This window comes from Brettanomyces nanus, chromosome 2 (assembly GCF_011074865.1).
Source record: "Brettanomyces nanus chromosome 2, complete sequence".
Classification (NCBI taxonomy): Eukaryota; Fungi; Ascomycota; class Pichiomycetes; order Pichiales; family Pichiaceae; genus Brettanomyces; species Brettanomyces nanus.
In genome coordinates, this window is record NC_052375.1 from 217,367 (window position 1) to 234,949 (window position 17,583).

Below are 17,583 nucleotides of genomic sequence, written 5' to 3' on the forward strand. Positions count from 1 at the left end.
ACTCACCCTACAATGCCCACAGATAAGACACAGGTCAAAACATTCTATCCTAAAACTCCGGTGGAGTTTAGCTCTTCGCTTTTGGCGGAGCTCGATAACACAAACGAATCAAATTATACTAGACAACAGTACGTAAAGCAATACATTGAAAAGGAAGTTGCCGAAAGACTCAAGGAGCTGGAATCCGATAAAAGAGTCAAATTTGATGACGCTTTGAAGAAAAGTCTTCTCAAATCCAATAAGGATACAGACAATGTCGTCTCTGTTGCATCCCTAAATGGAAAGTTGGATCAGACCTACACTAAGCTAAAGGCTTTAAATGAATTCCATCCAATGAGGACCCCTCAGGTCGAAAAGGCGGAGAAAAAAGTGGCCTCATGCTTGAAGAATCATAAAGGAGAGCCTCTAAATTGTTGGCAACAAGTTGAACAGTTCAAGAAATTAGCTAGTAGCTTATAAATTACTTAATCCAATCCAACTCCCTTATAAATCAATATAAGTGCAGAATCTCCTTCCGAACCTCCTGCCAAACTCTGGATCTTCTCTCTATTAACCACACTCACTTTATCATCGTTAAACTTGTACCATCTATCGCCTTCTAAATCTTCTGGGTCTCTGATAAAGGCCTGATAATGGCCAGAATCAGCAGATGATCCCTGGTGAGCTATAATGGCATTGAGTCCATACAACGGGGATGGATTTTCTCCCGATAGTGCTTCATATGAAGTAGGTAGTGCCTTGGCAAAATTCTCAGACCATTTCTTCTTCATTTTAGCCAACTCTTCACGCCTTTTGGCGTACTGTTCTCTACTGGTTAATTTCTGTGAAGGCTTTGCCTTCTTAAATGTCATCTTCTCTTCTTCGTTTGCCTTTTCCACTTTATAAATGGATTCACGAGCCTTTATCTTATCTTCCTTGACGCTTTCATCTAACAAATCCGTCACATCTAGTTCAAAGGGGAACTGAATCTTTCTAAGGATCTTCGACTTCTTTCCGGTCTCTCTCTTCCAGAAAAACCTAACAAAATGAACAGTAAGATACTTTGGAAGACGTGTGATAGTTCTAGTGATCTCATATACGCAATTCTTATCCAAAGAATCGTTGTGCTTCTCAATTTTCTCCTTCATATCATTCTGTAAACCATCCTTGAGGAAATTGGTATGAATATTGATATGACAGCTTAGTTTCATTGATTCTTCGTGGCCAGAAGTTACAGCCTCCTCGGCTTCCAAGCACTTTGTACTTGTCTTCATATGAATTTCAAAGTAGTTACGAAGATCAGGGAACCGTCCAAGTAACATATTAAGGATTTGAGAGTATGCCTCCTCGGCATCTTGCTGCTTATAGAAACCCTGTTCACCTCTTTCACTAAACTGAGGAAATGTGAGCCTTAAGGAGGTAAGAAAGTTCAATGGAGTCACCTTTTGTTTCTTGTTTTCCATCTTATTAAACAATTCCTTCATATGGAAAACAAGTGTCTTGTCAGAACTTGCGCTTTCCAAAGGATTGGCAGTCATTTTTCCAAGGTCATCACGAACCTCCTTAATATCAAACAACGTCTGCAACGAAGAATTCAAATAACACGTGTTTCCCAAGTTTATTAAGCCAGATGGAGTGTCATTTGGGTTGAAATCGCGCTCTTCCTTGCTCAGATCTTCCACAAATTGAACCCTTTCCTTGGGTTTTTCCAACTTCTGCTCCAACGGTGTTCCTAAAACCATAATTGACTGATTCTCCTTCAAGTTAAACTTGTTCAGATCCGAATCATCCCGCAATTTGCCTCCTTTAAGTAGAACTTTCTGACGCTCGAGTGGAATATTGGTGGCCTCATATATCTGTTTCTTGAATGATACTCCAGGCTCTTCAAGATTTACCTCAATTGGGTAAGTCTTACCTGCATTCCTGATAATCACTTTAACGGCTCCCATTTCATACTCTATTTCACTGGCAAAAGGTCTCTACAAAGAGAAAAAAGGGATATCCTCTAATTGCGAATCGTTCATCCTACAATTTTTTTTTTGCCACGCACAGATCTTATATACTTCCTAACACCAGTAAAGACAAAAGGGATTATCCATTAGTGTTGGTCTGTATTGGATACTAGTAAGAAGGCGTTACAGTTGTATCAACGTAAGAACTGTATTCTCTTGTATCTTCTAAGAAAGCCGTAACTAAAAGTGTTTCTCATGTGATCTTTGTCACGTGATCTGGATCAAACTTGTCTCTATATTCTTGCAATAACTTGAGTGATTCTTTCAGTTCTTCCATGGCTGTAGGGATATCCTCATATTCTATTGCACTGATGGCAAATTTACAGCACTTTGATGCAGAATGAAGGATATCTTGGTATGAAAGTTGTCTTTCTAAAGTCTCTAAGTCGACAGGCTTCAAAGAGGTAGTTGGGTGATCTCTGGAAGCCTTTTCCGCTACAAATGAAGCAAGGGATGGCTCAGGATGCCGCGTGGCTGGTGACACAGTGGATACTGGTGATCGGACTTCTTCTTCTTCTTCTTCTTCCTCCTTCGGCACTTTTTTCTCAGATATTTCGGAGATCTTAGGTATATCGGGTAAACTTACCTTCCTTAAGTACTCTTCCTGTTCACTATCGTAATAATAATCATCGTCATTGTAGTCAGATTCATCGCTAATGTCCATCTCCTGAACCTCGCTTATCACCTTGTCGATCTCTTCCTGGGATATCGTATCCTGTTTAACAGGCGGCTGTGATAACAATCCGGGTAAATCCTCGTTTGGATCTTCTCCTTTCTTAAAACAGTCTAGAATTCGCTTAATGTGATAATTACACCACGTTATCTTCACCTGTAAGTCCTCTCTACTCAAATTCGGATTCTTGTCAAAGGATTTGGCAAGAAAAAGCGCCGGCAACGAAATAACTAGTTCACCGAGCTTCTCTCCAGCATCGTCTAATGACTCTATTTCCTTCTTCTCTTCTTCTTTCTCTTCTTTCTCTTCTTTCTCTTCTTTCTCTTCTTTCTCTTCTTCCTCTTCTTTCTCTTCTTTCTCTCCATCCACATACATCTCTAAACTTACCTGCATACCAACGCTGACATCAACTAAAGTCTCTAGTGTGCTACCATCAATAGCTCCGTTCTTAAAAATCTCATCAACTTCTTTCAGTTTCATTAAACACCATTTGTTCAAAAAGAGTCGTCCTTTGTCTTCATCATTGATGATTTCAATAAATCCGTTTCCTTTTCGACCCTTCTTCGTCTTGGAATACTCAGCCATTTCTTTTTTCTTAATTTTCTCCAAGCTTCTCACTATTTTCTCTGTGATTTCACTACATTCCTTCTGCTTGTCTTGATCATCTAATCTTTCATAAATTTCCATCAAAACTTGCGTGGTTCTGAGTCCAAATAGATAGGCCAATGTTATCAGTTTTCCGTTGTTTGATTTTAATGCTTCTCCGAGATATTTCCGATAAAGTTCAAAGCATGATTTAACTGGCCGAAGATATAATGGTATTATCAGTTTGTTGAATGGAAGTGGCATGGTGTTTTATGGGATCAGTAGAGAAGTGGGTGTACGGTCAGGTTCGGAGCGTACCGGGATCTATAAGACCCTGTCGCTACCTACGGGGCATTTCCCACGAGAAAATTCCGCGGCATCTTACTGAATCATTCTGAACCTTATCAACCTCACCAAGATCCATCCAAGATAAAAGAACATCGAAAACTACAGCATTCCCTACATGTTCACCCCCTATACTACGTTCACCCCTACTTTCACCCCTACTTTCACCCCTACTTCCACCCCTACACTTTTACCCCTACTTCCACCCCTACACTCCATATGCTCAAATATTACATCTCTACACTGCTCATCGCGTGATATACACCATACAGCTATCTGCCAACGAATCAACTAAGCCACTACGGGCGCTAAAAGGCGCTAAAAGGCGCTAAAAGGTAAATGATAATAAAAAATAATTACTTTTTGTGGGGTGATGAGCGATATTTTGTGGGGTCCCGGGGACAATAAGAGTCTGATTCGTGTGACTTGAGAGTGACCTATGTTCAGTTAAATATTTATAGTAGAAGTATCCGCACAGCTTTGCAAGGCGTTCGTTAAACTTTCACTCTCAATTAAGTTCAGCATGTCAACCATGTTAAGTGAGGAGGAGCAGTTCCTCTTACTCCCAAAAGCAATTGTCAACCCTGCAAGGGCTTCTGTGTATGAAAGGTTGTTTTTCCGTTTGAAAGAGGACTCAATGCTCTGTTCGTCAATTGAAAACAACCCGGATATCTTGTTAAAGTTGATCGAGGATTATGCTCCATCGCAATCTTCTGTGGATCAGCGTAGAGAGCAATACTCGGAAATAGTGCAGAGATTCAGCGAAGGTAACCCAGCCTGTGTTCTCTACTTCGGAGTCGAGGAAGACTGTGGTTATTCTATCATATATCTCAGTAAGGAATTTGCCAGGATTAAGCCTGATGTAAGAGTCTATGCGGTCTATGATATTACACGGATCAGTCGCCGTGATCTACTAATGGTGAACCTTCTCATGAAATTGTCGGGTATCAAGCAGATCCAAATCTTTGATGCTGTTAGTACACTGGAGAGTTTCCTTGCCGATCTTAACAGAAACCATCGGTTTGAATGGGTGATATTGAATCATGAAAATAATACTAAAGACATTGATAATGTTAAAATGCTGGAAACTTTGTCTCTAATTCAACCAAGGATGACTATGTTGAAGGTAAACGACTTTAGCGATGAGGGGGATGATTTGGAAACCTACCTATTGAGTACTCCAATGATAAAACGACTATACTCCATGGAATTTTCAGTTTCCAAGTATTTAGGAAGATGGAATTTGCTGTACGATAAAGTTTCTGATATGCCGAAGTTATATAAATGCACGGAGTTTTTGGATAGCTGATTCGTGTTGTCTTGACCTCATAATTAATATATACAAATAGGAATTCCTATTACCTGATTTGTAAATTACCGCGGCATTTTCCGAGGCATTTTTCATAGACCTTCTTCTGTTATGGGATGTCTTATTCTTCAATGAATGAGTACCAAGCGGATTCCTCTTTAAATCCTATGGATTCTATGGACCCTATGGACCCTTCGGGATCTCTGGACCCTCTGGACCCTTCAGAATCTTTGGACCCTTTAGAATCTCTGGACCCTTCAGGATCTCTGGACCCTTTAGGCTCTCTGGAAGACTCCATCATCGTCTGCCGCATCCCTTATATTGATCGTCGTATCACCTTGAAGTCTCTCAAATATGCAACTTTTCTACTATGCGGAACAGCCAATCTCTGGCCTTGGAACTGCTTTCTCTCCGCATCCGAATACTTTTCAGATCGTCTCAAGTCATCTCCTTCATTAGCTGATAATTATTCTTCCACTATGATGACTGTATGGACTCTTTCTTCCACCATCTACAACATATATCTCTCCCAGAAGCAGAAAGGTGTTGATTATTCATTCAGATTAAAGCTTGGGTGCTTTATCCAGGTGATTGTCTTCTTTTCTATGACCCTCAGTGTCCTGTTGCCGAAGAACTGGACTCATTTCTACTTTGCATTTGTCATGTTCAACGTCTTAATCAGTGCTGTTGGTGCATGCTTGGCTCAGGTGGGTATTATTGCACTAGTAAATATTCAAGGATCGTTGTATGCGAATGCAAACGTTGTTGGTAACGCTCTGGCTGGAGTTCTACCGTCGGTTTCCATGATAGTGGCTGTTCTAACAAACGGTCATGATACCCAGAATAGAGCTTATGAGGCTGCTAAATACTTCCTCACGAGTGTTGCCGTTACATTGACTTCTTTAATACTTTTGGTGGTCATGGAACGTGCAGAATCTTATTCTACAAGCTCACTTCATGCCAATGATGAATCCTGTGATACTTCTACAACCGAGTATGTCTCTTTCCATCATCTCTGGTCCCTCTTGGGACTTGTCGAAACAACTATTATAATAACTTTCTCAATAACCTTGGCCTTTCCCATCTTTGCATCAGCTATAGAATCTCCCACTGTTGATAAGAAGGTTTTCATCCCTCTAGTCTTCCTAATCTGGAATTTAGGGGACTTGACAGGACGGATTGTATGTGCCTGGCCGTTCTTTGTTCTCAAAACTCAGTCTAAAATGATTGGTTACTCATTGCTTCGTCTTTTGTTTATTCCTCTATTTCTTGGCTGCAACATTAGGGGTCATGGTAGTGGCTGGATCGATGACTTCTTTTACATTTTACTTCAATTTCTCTTTGGATTCACTAATGGCCAGCTTTTCTCCTCAAGTTTCATGCTTATTGGTCAATTGCTAAGAACTGAGGATGAAAAGAAGGCTGCTGGTGGTTTTACTGCTTTGGTCATCAACGTTTCCCTTCTTCTAGGAAGTATAATGAGCTATCTAGTCGTCTATATGATCGGCGGTCGTGTGTCACCCAAATCCTTTCTTTTTGTGTAAATCCGCATAAATAAATTATAGACTAATTTATGTTTATCATCTTGTGTCGTCTACTTTGCTTCTGTTCTACTTCCTGTTTTTTTCTACTAAGACATCATGTTTCTTCAGCAAAGATCAGCCAGATTAGTGAGGCCGTTACTATCGACCTCTTCGAATTACCTTGTGTCACGATCATCTCTACATTACTCATTACTCCACTACTACTCGACATCTACAACCTCCGAATCTTCATCAAAAGCGAACTTGTCGACGCTTCCGATGCAGACAGTGTCATCAAAGCTTGCGACGCAGGCGATGTCAGATTTCAGCAAAACAAAAGTCAAAAATCAGCAGTACAGTGAGCATAATGGCCTTCCCCTATTTATGGGCATTACTAATGAAGCCAGCCAACAACTAAATAAAATCGCTAAGCAGGACAATGAACCGAACAGAGCTCTTCGAATCTCTGTCGAAAGTGGAGGTTGTCATGGATTCCAGTACGTCTTCAAGTTGACGGATACCGGTGAGTACAATGCCGAAGACGGAGGAGATACATTATTTATTCGAGGTGGTGCAAAGGTGTTGATTGACAAAACTTCGTTGGAGATTCTAAGGGATTCCAAGGTGGATTATGTTCACGAATTGATTGGCTCTCAGTTTAAGGTGGTGGATAGTCCTTATTCAAAGAGCAGTTGTGGTTGTGGATCCAGTTTCGATATTGATTTCGACAAGTTAGAGGCTGCAGGAAGCAGCTAAACTTCAATAACATAATATACATATAATATACATAATACATAAACTACTACTGTCTATACAATAGCATTAAGAGAGCCCATATTGTGGGCCGGTCATCTGCAAATTTTTCTGGATCGGATCGAAAGCTGAGCAAACTAGACAGCCGCAATCTGCCGTCTGCTCCAAGAAGAAACAGTTCGCTTCGAAGCCTTGTAAGAGCCAATTGAGAAAAGTCGATTGATGTTTCTGTCTGCATATACTCGCATATATTATGCATAAATCCTTTTCTGTCCATAAACTTCGCTATGTCCTGTGACTCGACATTAAGTGCAATCGAGTTCAATGCATTTCCTTTAGTTTGTATCGAGGAAAACATTAACTCCATTCCACCAATATCTTCGTGACGATTGGCCAGTTTCACTGACGTATCCACAGTAGACCGCAAAAATTCGTCACTCAGCTTCAACGGCTCAAATAGGCATCCTAGCTGATTCACTAGGTAATGTGCAATCACGTTCTGCATCTTTGGCAGAGCCTTGGTCAATAGTAACACTTCTGTAGGTTCTATCTCAATAAAGATAAAGATTTGAACAGGAATCAAATCCAAGAATTGAAATCGAAGGTGTCCAACTTTAATTTTCACCTGATCATATATCACGTGATTGATTTTCTTCCTGAGTCTTAGATTATGCAGGATCTCTACTATATTCAACTTGTCGTTGGTAGACCGGCCGTTTGAGTAGAGTCTGGAATTGAGAGGAATCAAAGAAGAAGCCGCTGCTGTTAAATTTTCCGTCTTGTACATTTCATTAGTCAAAATGGTACTGGCCAATTGACGTTTGAGATCTGTTAAAAATGGGTTATCTCCGTATTCGTCATTGCAGAGGGTGTCGACTATCGAGGACACATAAGAGTCCGAATCCGGCAACTGTTCGTCGAGAACTTTTGGTAGTGGCCTCACCTTGAATAGGCGGTAATTCTGGTTGAGAAATATTCTCGACATCGACTAGGACAACGTCACAAATGAAGGAACCCGACAAGCAATAAGGGGGATAATTCAGATGCTTTATATATTTTCAGTTTTCAGTTTGGCTTTAACGCGATCCGCGGGAGAACTAAGAAAACAAGGAAAAACTTGGAGGACGTGGAGCTCCTTGTGTTCTCCTTTTGTGTACACTTTTTCTTTAGATATCTGATCAATTAACTATATGTCAACGTTCTGGGACCGTAACAAGGACAGTATAATGCATGGTGCCGCGGGTGCTGCGAAGGCCACCGGGAGAGCGACGAAATCGGTGGCAAAGGGTGGCTATAACACATACAAAGCACACCAAAATCCGGCTCAAAACAATCAAACTAGTTACTATAACAAGAGTGAGCGGGACTCCAACGAGGATCCTGTTCCCCTTCGGTCTCTGCAGGATCCTCACACCTTTCCTGCACCACCTAAGCATCGTGATATTGGTGAAGGGTCGCAGGTTCCACAGGGTCATCCAGGGTCCTTCCAGCCTCAGCAGTTTCAACAGCCTCAACAGCCTCAGCAATATCAGCCGCCACAACAGCCTCAACAACCTCAACAGCCTTCTTATCAACCTCAGCAGCCTCAACAGTTTCAACAGCCTTATTATCAATCTCCTCAGCAGCCTCAACAGCAACCCTATCAACCCCAGCAGCCTCAACAACCTTACCAACCCCAGCAGCCTCAACAGCAACCCTATCAGCCTCAACAGCCTCAACAGCCTCAACAACCTTACCAACCCCAGCAGCCTCAACAGCAACCCTATCAGCCTCAACAGCCTCAACAGCCTCAACAACCTTACCAACCCCAGCAGCCTCAACAGCCCTATCAACCCCAGCAACCTCAACAACCTTACCAACCTCAGCAACCTCAACAACCCTACCAATCCCAGTCTCAACAACCTTACCAACCTCAGTCTCAACAGACTCAACCTCAACCTCAACCTCAACCTCCCGCTTTACAGCCTCGGCCTTCTTATGAACCAGCACAATGGTCGCAAGTTCCTCAGCTACCGACAGCGAACTCTTACCAAAGACTACCCGCTCAACTCTCTGTTCAGCCTCCTCAACCTCAATCAATGTCTTCTTATGAACAGCCGCCTCAACAGCTTCCTTCCCGTCCACCTTCTTACTCTTCAGTTGGTATTTCTCCACCTCCTCGAACACCCTCCATTCCGTCTGATCAACTAAGTTATACTAATCCTTATTATAAGCCTACTCAACCTGTTCAACCTGTTCAACCTGTTCAACCTGTTCAACCTGTTCAACCTGTTCAACCTGTTCAACCTGTTCAACCTCTTCAACCTGTTCAACCTGTTCAACCTGTTCAACCTGTTCAACCTGTTCAACCTGCTCAGCCTGTTCAACCTGCTCAGCCTAATCAACCTCTGTTTGATCCAAGAACCCCATCTTCTCCTCCAAACAAATTTCATGAGGTGATTGAAGAACCAAAATTCAAAACAGGCCTTATGGACTTTGATATCTCCAAGTTCGGAGCTCCTCCTCCAAAGGCATATCGAAATGTTGACGAAGAGAGACATATGAGACATTTAGAGGAGGAAAAGATTCGTCAAGAGCAGATCAGAAGGGATGCCATGGAGAGGGCCCATGAATCTCTTGGTATTGCACAGAAAACTGCTCAGAATCAGTACTATCAGCCCCACTCTTTCCAGTCATCATCGATATCACCCTCCTCATCTGGACCTGCTGCTCCGTCTGTGGCGCCAGATGCTTCTCGCCTTGAACCACCTTTAAAGCCTCCTCGTAGAGCATCCTCTGTGATTTCAGCTTCTTCGACGTTATCCCCAAGATCTTCTCATCCTCTATTACAGCCGTCTGCCCCTTCTTCCGCTTATACTGATACTAAGCACCCAGTTATTGCTGCAGTGGCTGTCCCAGTTGCTTCCAAACCAGTGCCTCCTCTTGGTCCAAGACCGTCGGTGTCTCCTTATTCCCCTTCATCCGACGACCTCGAAAGACAGGCAGCAGGCAAAAAGAAACGGTCTCCACCTCCAAAACCTGCAAAAAAGCCCTCGTTGAAGAACTTCCATTCCCCTTCTCCAATTACGGTGTCTGCACCTGCCACCTCGGCCAAAGGAAGTCATATCAAAGAGCTTCAAGCCCGTTTGGGGAATCTCAACTTAGACCAATAACATTATTCCATGTATCTTTTATATGACAGGTCTCGAAAAACATGGCCTGTTGTTTGCCTGTTTAGGAGTATATATAATGCGACATGTCATATTGTCGTGGATAAGGACTTTGAATGACGTCCAAAGAACAGGATAGACCAGCCTCTAAGTGTCTAAGAGTCTACTAGTATTGTTTTATGGGAGTTCTTTCAAACACGCCATTCTACGACATCTATAGTCTATATAAAGCCATCAAATATACCGTACAAACTCAAAATACTCTTCATGTAGACTCTACTTCTACAAAAATGTCCCAACTAATTACCATCAACAGAAACGATTATAAGAGCGTTAACAACTATATCCGTCAGGCCTTCAGAGAGATGACTAAGAAGAAAACTAGACAACTTCTTACGGCCTACTATGACTGGTTAAGAAATGACCCCGTGGAAGATGCACAAGCCCTTCCTTTGAAAGCCATGGATAGGACAACGTCCATGAAGAAAGGTAAAACAGATATCCTTGTGTTCAATGAAACATATATCGCTTTATTGTTACCATTTGTTAGGAAGTATCGGGCTTACTGTGAACCATTATTGGATATAGCAGCAGATATGAAGGATTTGAATAAGAAGGTGGATGGCCATATCACATTCGGTAATACCTTGACAGAAAGAGATATGAGGTTGTTAAGGTCGATTTTCAGATTAGTGAGAGGTACAAAAGGATGTATAAATGTGATCAAGCCTGTGAAGAGAGAGAGAGAGCAGGAGCAGAAGCAGGAGCAGAAGCAGGAGCAGGAGCAGGAGCAGGAGCAGAAGCAGAAGCAGAAGCAGAAGCAGAAGCAGAAGCAGGAGCAGAAGCCAATGGAGCCACTTTCCGCTCACATCGTCCCGGACTCTCTCATTCAAGACCTCCAAAACAAACTAAACGGCCTGGTCGTCTCTGTGGAGATCATCAAATCCACTTAGGTCTTACGGCTTTCTGTCCAACATACTTTCTGCCCACCGGGTAAGCAGTAACTCTTCAACTTCGTCTCTGTTGCTTTCTGTTCCTTGTTCTTTTTCCTTCTCTTTATCTTTTAGTACTAAATTTTGCCATTCGTGTTCCATATTAACGTAATATCTTGGCAGTATCCTCTCTTTCAATTTGGAATTCTCCGATCTCATCACTCTTTTCAAGACGAGTTTGAAGAATTTAGTAAATACTTCTCTGTATTTAGAATCCTGATCTAAGAACAACGAATTCATTATCAGATCTTCAAATTTCACCAAGTTGTCGTACTCGTACGTGGATAGATTGTATTTATGAGAGATCTTGTTGAATGATTGATTCAGAATACGACTCATTTCTTTGCGTAAATCGTGGCTATCCTCATCAGAAAGACCAGTGCTCCTCTTGATTGGTGACTGTGGAACAATCTTCAGAGTCTGCTGCTCTTCCAGAGGCTTCAAACTGCTCTCCTTACTAATATGACCTAAAGTTTTAGGATCAACGGTAATCGTTCCAAGATCAAACAAGTTATCGGGAGTTTGCACCAGGCTTTGCGGTGCGTGCTGGGCCTGCTGATACTTCTTGTCCATATTGCCAGTCTCCAAATCCCAACTAATCTTCTTTTCAATTAGTTTCGTCAATACCCTTCGATCTGATCTGGCATATTTACGTATAAAGCGATGGTTCAATAACTCTACAGAACTGGGACGCTTGGTAGAATCCTTATTCAAACATTGGCTGACAAAATCATTGAACTCAGTGGTGAAGTTTGACCCCAACGTAGGTGGGAGATCATCGGTAATTCTGAAAAGTACGTCAAAAGGATGATATTGAGACAACGGAGGCTTTCCGTAAGCAAGTTCAATCGCAGTAATACCCAAAGACCATATATCCGCAGTAAATGTATACTCTTTATGCTTGATTATCTCGGGAGCCATCCAATATGGAGTACCCACGAAAGTGTTTCTCTTAGAGAGATTGTTAGACAATTGGGTAGCCACACCGAAGTCTGCTATCTTGACTTGTCCATCGGACCCAACCAAAATATTCGCAGCCTTGATATCTCTGTGAATCTTTCCATTCGAGTGAAGATAGGTCAATCCATGGAGTAGCTGAGTCAATATCAGTCCTACTGTAGACTCATTGAAAGGACCAGCCTCTAGTAAATCTGAACAGCTACCTCCGGCCAGATATTCCATAATAATCCATAGCTTGAAACCTTTAAGAAAACATCCGTAGTACTTGGTAATGTAATCATTATGACAAGTAGAAAGCATTCGAATCTCTTGCTCTATTTCATCCATCTCATCGCTACTCTCCAAATCAACCTGTTTGATAGCCACATCGATCTTACGCACCCGATCAAATCCTCTATACACAACTCCAAATGCTCCTCTTCCAAGCTGTTCGTGCAATTCAAATTGTTCGGCTCTGTACGTTCGATCCGGCATAGTTGGATATCCAATAACAAGAGATGGTTGCCGTGATGCGACTAAAACGGTCTTTAAAACGACGCGACATAAAACAATTTTCTACTTGTTCTTTTCACTTCTCTTTTCATCATGTTTGGATGTTCTCTGAGGTCGTGTGCACTTGGGTTGGCTCGTGCACTTAGGCCGGCTCTTGGGTCGTCTCTTCGGTTGGCTCCTGCACTTAGGCCGACCCACTCTCTATCAGATGCAGACATAGACTCGTTCATTCTGGAGAAAAACCTTCTTCCAAGAATTACAGCCGCTTCTCAAGGTGGTAACATTGCCAAGAGTGGTCTCAGATGTATTGTATTCGATCATCAAGGCCATTTCCAGAAAATTCCTTCCGTTGAAGAGCGTGTTCAGCTAATGAACAGTCGTGATTTGCTTCCACGTGATTTGCGGAAGATCGATAAAGGCTACGACGATATAGTACCATCTATTTTGATTCGAGAAAACTCTATTCTTCTCAGTATTTTACATATACGGGCCCTAATAAAGGCTGATAGTGTGGTTCTCTTCAACTACGATGGCTCCTATTCCAATAAAGAGTTCATCAAAAGCCTGTCAGAGAAGCTTCGCAACGATTCTCACGATAAACTTCACTACGAGGTCCGTGCATTGGAGGCCATCTTCATTGATGCGTTGGATAACTTGAACTCGGAAATGAGAGTTCATGTGAGCATCGTCAATGGAATCCTCAAAGAATTGGAAGACGAGGTGGATTTGGCCAAGTTAAAGTATCTCTTGATGGTTTCCAAGAGACTCCAGCAATTCCAACAGAAGGCGACTTTAATCCGTGATCTAATCGATGAGTTGCTCGATCAGGATGATGAATTGGCAGAGTTGTACCTCACTGAAAAAATGGAGGGATTACCTCGTTCTACGCATGACCATCAAGAGGTCGAGCTCTTGCTTGAATCATATTCTTTGCACTGTGATGCCATTGTTCAGACTGTGGAGAATTCCATCAGTGATGTGAAAACTACTGAGGAAATCATCAATATTATTCTTGATTCAAACAGAAACGATCTCATGCTACTGGGCTTACGCTTTAGTGCTGGTCTAATGAGCTTTGGTAGTATACTCTTCCCTGCTGCTGTTTACGGTATGAATTTGCAGAACTTCTTCGAACAGAATAGCCTGCTTTTTTCTCTAGTCATAGCTTCTTCTTGCTTAGGTGCTTTCCTTCTCTTTAGAGGTGCCATAAAGAAGTTGACAAGACTAAAGAAAATTCAGATAATGAAGCCTTGATATGAATCTGTATTAGTACATCTATTAACTACTTCTTTGGCCGTTTCGTCTTTTCTCCATTCTCGTGGTGGAGAAACCTTTTCATCGCACCGAAACTCTGATCTTCTTCGGCCCCATATAGATCCGATCCATGTGCTTTTGAACTGGGAAGATCTTCGCTATAATATTCATTTTGTGATGGTGGTGGTCCACGATGCCGGTCTCTCCATCCACCACGTGCTCCTGTCCACGATCCTCTATAATTTGGTGGTGCCTCTCCATTTCTATACATCTCCACTTGTCCTGCTCCATACCGTGAATGGTTGAGCGATTCAGTTGGGGCAGAACTTGATATGTCATGTTTCTCCTGCTTAAATCTCTTGATATCAGATTCATGACTCTCTTCAAACTTGGGAAGTTCTTCCGGTTTGCATGGAAGTGGTTCCATGCTAAAAAATGAAGAATTCAGTGCCTTTTGCGCATTGAATCGTTTTTCAGGATCCAGTTCAACAAGTCCTGCAAATAAACTTAATGAATCCTTATCCATCAATCCAGAGTACTCTTCTTCCAAAGTTCTTTCGTAGCTCACTTCCAAGTTCACCTCATTCCGGTTAATTTCTCGATAATGAGGAAAGCTCTCTTCGGTAGGTGCTCCTACCAATCTAAATATCCGATCTGCTTGATCAAGATCAGAGTCCCCCTCTAGTATCGGCTTCTTCTTATACATCTCACCAAGTACACATCCAATCCCCCACATATCCACTGCTGTGGTGTATTTTCTATCACCCAAAAGTAATTCTGGAGGTCTATACCATCTCGTCACCACAAGACTCGTATACTCGTAGATTCCTCCACCGGGAGGGGACTGTGCATTCACCGGAGGGATTCCGTGGTACACTCTAGCAAGACCAAAATCGGCTAACTTCACCACGCCGAAGAAGTCAAGCAAGATATTTGCCGTTTTGATATCTCTATGAAGATAATTCTGACCGTGAACATAATTTATGCCCTGTAAAACTTGCTTCATGATGCATTTAATCTGCGGTACGGTAAGGACAACTCTGGGATTGTTCAAAAGACCATTAAGATCAGATGAAATGTATGGTGTAACTGTATAAAAAAATCCTATGGCCTTACTGGTCGACGTCCTTTCATGTACCATGTCAATAAGCTGTAACACATTCAAATGATGAAGCTTCTTCATGATGGTTATCTCACGAAAAGACGTAATTGGAAAGCCATCTTTGCGATCGTGAACTATAAACTTCTTTAGTGCCACCAATTTACTCGTACTTCGTTGTCTTGCCTTGGAGACAAGACCAAATGTTCCTTTTCCTAGTTGCTGCATTATTTCATAGTCTTCCAAATGGCTCATCTGATATGAGGGATGTGTATCGTAATGGGTATCCTGTTTGGAATCATGCCTGGAATCACCACTACGGTCTGGAGACACAGAACTATGTGAGCTATGGGTTGCATGTGACCAGGGACGCAGTTGTTTCGTCGGCTGAGTATATGTAGCCATAGCTTAGGATGTAGAAGAGAAGGAAGAGAGCAGTAAGGTTGAAGGATGCGAAAGACCAAAAACTGCATAAATATAGAGTGCATAAATAAACTGCATAAATCGGCGCGCATAAATAAACATGCATAAAAAGACTCTCATCTCTAGTACCTTGAGCTTAGTGCTTGGTACAAGTCTTTTAAAACTTCTGTATCGTCATTCTCAGTTCCTGTCTCCCCTAAAAGTATCTGGTATGTATCGTGAAGAGGTTCAATTAGATTTGAGCTGATTGTCAGACCAGAATCTGTGAAAATATTCATCACCTTCTCCACCGGTACGATATCATCTATGGATATCCATGCAATAATAGTATTAATGAGAGCAGAACAGGCCACCATCAATGTTTCGTCTAAATCATCAGCTGTATCAACAATTTTTTTGTATTTCATCAACTTGTTGAAGTTCTTGTAATTTTTATTCATAAACTTATTCAATAGACGAAGTCTATCATCGGAATCGAAGGGAAGATACTTGAAGAGGCGTCCAATAATATCTAGCAAGTAGATATTCAAAGAAGTTGACTTTTGGGGGAGTTTCCGGTAATTAATAGACTGGAAAACAGGCTTTAAAATCCCTTTTTCCACTAATATGGATGCAATTTCCGTTTTAGTACATGCCGAATCCAAGATTTTGAATCCTGTCTTAGTATGCCATCTGGAATCTTCTGATGAGACCATCATCAACATCAACTCGATTCCCTCGTCTGCAATAAACTGGCTGTTACATTGATCAGATGTTGATACCAAAAACGATAAAAGCAGTATAGTGTTTTCGACATACTCTCTGCCTTCCGGTGTTATCGAACTTAGTTGAACCTTAAGAAACTTGGAGAGACTAACTAACAATTGGTCCACCAAATCGTGGGATGGAAATCCCTTGGTATTTCTAGAATCCGTAAGCAAAACGTTCAGGTACTCCATAGCGTATTGGTTGACCAGAGTAACTTGACTTGCACTAGAAACTTTACACATCTGATAAACCTGATCATTAAGCTTATCGCAAGCTACAAGTATCTCATAAAGAGAGTCAGGATAATTGCACAAATCTACAAGGACAGTCAAACACGTGATAACAGAGTCGTCATTTTCTCTATCCTTTCGTTGAAGAAAGTTGGATAACAACTGTGGTAAGTTACAGCTGACGAAGCATTGGGTCAATTGAGATCGTTTGACAGCCAGCTTATCGGAAGAACTGCTTTGAGAAATGTCACTCTCCACAAGATCCCGTAACTGTGCTAGTACCTGTGCGGCTACATAGATGTTAGGGTGATTGGAGATAAGAGATAGTAGCTGCTTAAAGGTCCAATCAGAAGCGATATATCGATAACACTGGACGTAATCCTGACACTCGTCCAAACTGAGACTCAGATCGCTACAATCTTTAATACCTTGAAATAATTGATAGTCCGAATCACTGATCTTATCAGCCGAAGCATGCGAGTGAATCAAATCTTGGTTGGTTGCATCGGCAAGAATGGAAGAACGCGTCTGAGTATTTTGCGCTATTAATTGCTTGATTCGGTTGAGGTCGATCTTAAGCGACTGTAGATTGTATGTGCGAGAGGTCTGTGGCACGATTTCCGAGGCTTTTGATGTTGTCGATTTAAGATACGATAAGATGTTCAAATCCAACTCGCTGCTGTTTTTTTTGGAGGGGGACTTTCTTTGCATGGTTAGATAAGATAAGATAAGACAAGAAGAACTAGGAAATAAAAGAAACTTAAAGGGAGAACTATATAGGGTGACAGGGTATAAGATAGGAGTAAAGCCAGCCGGAGCCAGGAGCCAGCCAGCCAGCGCCAGCCGGTGCCAGCCAGAGCCTGCCGTTAGCCAGCCGGTGCCCTCAGGTGCCTGCCGACAGCCAGCTAGCTGGACACCCCCTCCCCTGTCTCGCTCAAAAAAAGAAATCCCAAAGTATTGTCCCCTTTAAGAAATCTTCGTTGCAAAAGAAACGTGTGTCTATGCCACATAATTTAACGGCTCCAAAATTCCGAACTACCCGATTTCTCGACGTTGTC

At 42.0% G+C, this 17,583-nt stretch overlaps 13 protein-coding genes across 13 annotated transcripts; 7 read left to right on the top strand and 6 right to left on the bottom strand.

Moving 5' to 3' along the window:
* Positions 1-12: 12 nt before the first annotated feature.
* On the top strand, positions 13-459 carry FOA43_002063 (uncharacterized protein; the record flags this gene model as incomplete). The annotated part of the gene is made up of 1 exon (XM_038922367.1): positions 13-459. The coding sequence occupies one exon, from the start codon at positions 13-15 to the stop codon at positions 457-459; it is 447 nt and encodes a 148-aa protein (XP_038778295.1).
* A 5-nt stretch (positions 460-464) lies between these two features.
* On the bottom strand, positions 465-1,928 carry FOA43_002064 (uncharacterized protein; the record flags this gene model as incomplete). Its single annotated transcript, XM_038922368.1, has 1 exon — positions 465-1,928. The coding sequence occupies one exon, from the start codon at positions 1,926-1,928 to the stop codon at positions 465-467; it is 1,464 nt and encodes a 487-aa protein (XP_038778296.1).
* A 256-nt stretch (positions 1,929-2,184) lies between these two features.
* FOA43_002065 (uncharacterized protein) lies at positions 2,185-3,513 on the bottom strand (the record flags this gene model as incomplete). Its single annotated transcript, XM_038922369.1, has 1 exon — positions 2,185-3,513. One exon carries the CDS (start codon positions 3,511-3,513, stop codon positions 2,185-2,187), a length of 1,329 nt encoding a protein of 442 aa, XP_038778297.1.
* Positions 3,514-4,117: 604 nt separating this feature from the next.
* Positions 4,118-4,903, top strand: FOA43_002066 (uncharacterized protein; the record flags this gene model as incomplete). Its single annotated transcript, XM_038922370.1, has 1 exon — positions 4,118-4,903. One exon carries the CDS (start codon positions 4,118-4,120, stop codon positions 4,901-4,903), a length of 786 nt encoding a protein of 261 aa, XP_038778298.1.
* A 482-nt stretch (positions 4,904-5,385) lies between these two features.
* Positions 5,386-6,447, top strand: FOA43_002067 (uncharacterized protein; the record flags this gene model as incomplete). Its single annotated transcript, XM_038922371.1, has 2 exons — positions 5,386-5,391; positions 5,437-6,447. The coding sequence occupies 2 exons, from the start codon at positions 5,386-5,388 to the stop codon at positions 6,445-6,447; spliced, it is 1,017 nt and encodes a 338-aa protein (XP_038778299.1).
* A 258-nt stretch (positions 6,448-6,705) lies between these two features.
* On the top strand, positions 6,706-7,182 carry FOA43_002068 (uncharacterized protein; the record flags this gene model as incomplete). The annotated part of the gene is made up of 2 exons (XM_038922372.1): positions 6,706-6,714; positions 6,781-7,182. The coding sequence occupies 2 exons, from the start codon at positions 6,706-6,708 to the stop codon at positions 7,180-7,182; spliced, it is 411 nt and encodes a 136-aa protein (XP_038778300.1).
* Positions 7,183-7,228: 46 nt separating this feature from the next.
* On the bottom strand, positions 7,229-8,164 carry FOA43_002069 (uncharacterized protein; the record flags this gene model as incomplete). The annotated part of the gene is made up of 1 exon (XM_038922373.1): positions 7,229-8,164. The coding sequence occupies one exon, from the start codon at positions 8,162-8,164 to the stop codon at positions 7,229-7,231; it is 936 nt and encodes a 311-aa protein (XP_038778301.1).
* A 205-nt stretch (positions 8,165-8,369) lies between these two features.
* On the top strand, positions 8,370-10,331 carry FOA43_002070 (uncharacterized protein; the record flags this gene model as incomplete). The annotated part of the gene is made up of 2 exons (XM_038922374.1): positions 8,370-8,377; positions 8,402-10,331. The coding sequence occupies 2 exons, from the start codon at positions 8,370-8,372 to the stop codon at positions 10,329-10,331; spliced, it is 1,938 nt and encodes a 645-aa protein (XP_038778302.1).
* Positions 10,332-10,618: 287 nt separating this feature from the next.
* On the top strand, positions 10,619-11,281 carry FOA43_002071 (uncharacterized protein; the record flags this gene model as incomplete). The annotated part of the gene is made up of 1 exon (XM_038922375.1): positions 10,619-11,281. The coding sequence occupies one exon, from the start codon at positions 10,619-10,621 to the stop codon at positions 11,279-11,281; it is 663 nt and encodes a 220-aa protein (XP_038778303.1).
* A 3-nt stretch (positions 11,282-11,284) lies between these two features.
* On the bottom strand, positions 11,285-12,754 carry FOA43_002072 (uncharacterized protein; the record flags this gene model as incomplete). The annotated part of the gene is made up of 1 exon (XM_038922376.1): positions 11,285-12,754. One exon carries the CDS (start codon positions 12,752-12,754, stop codon positions 11,285-11,287), a length of 1,470 nt encoding a protein of 489 aa, XP_038778304.1.
* Positions 12,755-12,865: 111 nt separating this feature from the next.
* On the top strand, positions 12,866-14,026 carry FOA43_002073 (uncharacterized protein; the record flags this gene model as incomplete). The annotated part of the gene is made up of 1 exon (XM_038922377.1): positions 12,866-14,026. The coding sequence occupies one exon, from the start codon at positions 12,866-12,868 to the stop codon at positions 14,024-14,026; it is 1,161 nt and encodes a 386-aa protein (XP_038778305.1).
* A 28-nt stretch (positions 14,027-14,054) lies between these two features.
* Positions 14,055-15,530, bottom strand: FOA43_002074 (uncharacterized protein; the record flags this gene model as incomplete). The annotated part of the gene is made up of 1 exon (XM_038922378.1): positions 14,055-15,530. The coding sequence occupies one exon, from the start codon at positions 15,528-15,530 to the stop codon at positions 14,055-14,057; it is 1,476 nt and encodes a 491-aa protein (XP_038778306.1).
* Positions 15,531-15,670: 140 nt separating this feature from the next.
* Positions 15,671-17,236, bottom strand: FOA43_002075 (uncharacterized protein; the record flags this gene model as incomplete). Its single annotated transcript, XM_038922379.1, has 1 exon — positions 15,671-17,236. The coding sequence occupies one exon, from the start codon at positions 17,234-17,236 to the stop codon at positions 15,671-15,673; it is 1,566 nt and encodes a 521-aa protein (XP_038778307.1).
* Between the last annotated feature and the right edge of the window lie 347 nt (positions 17,237-17,583).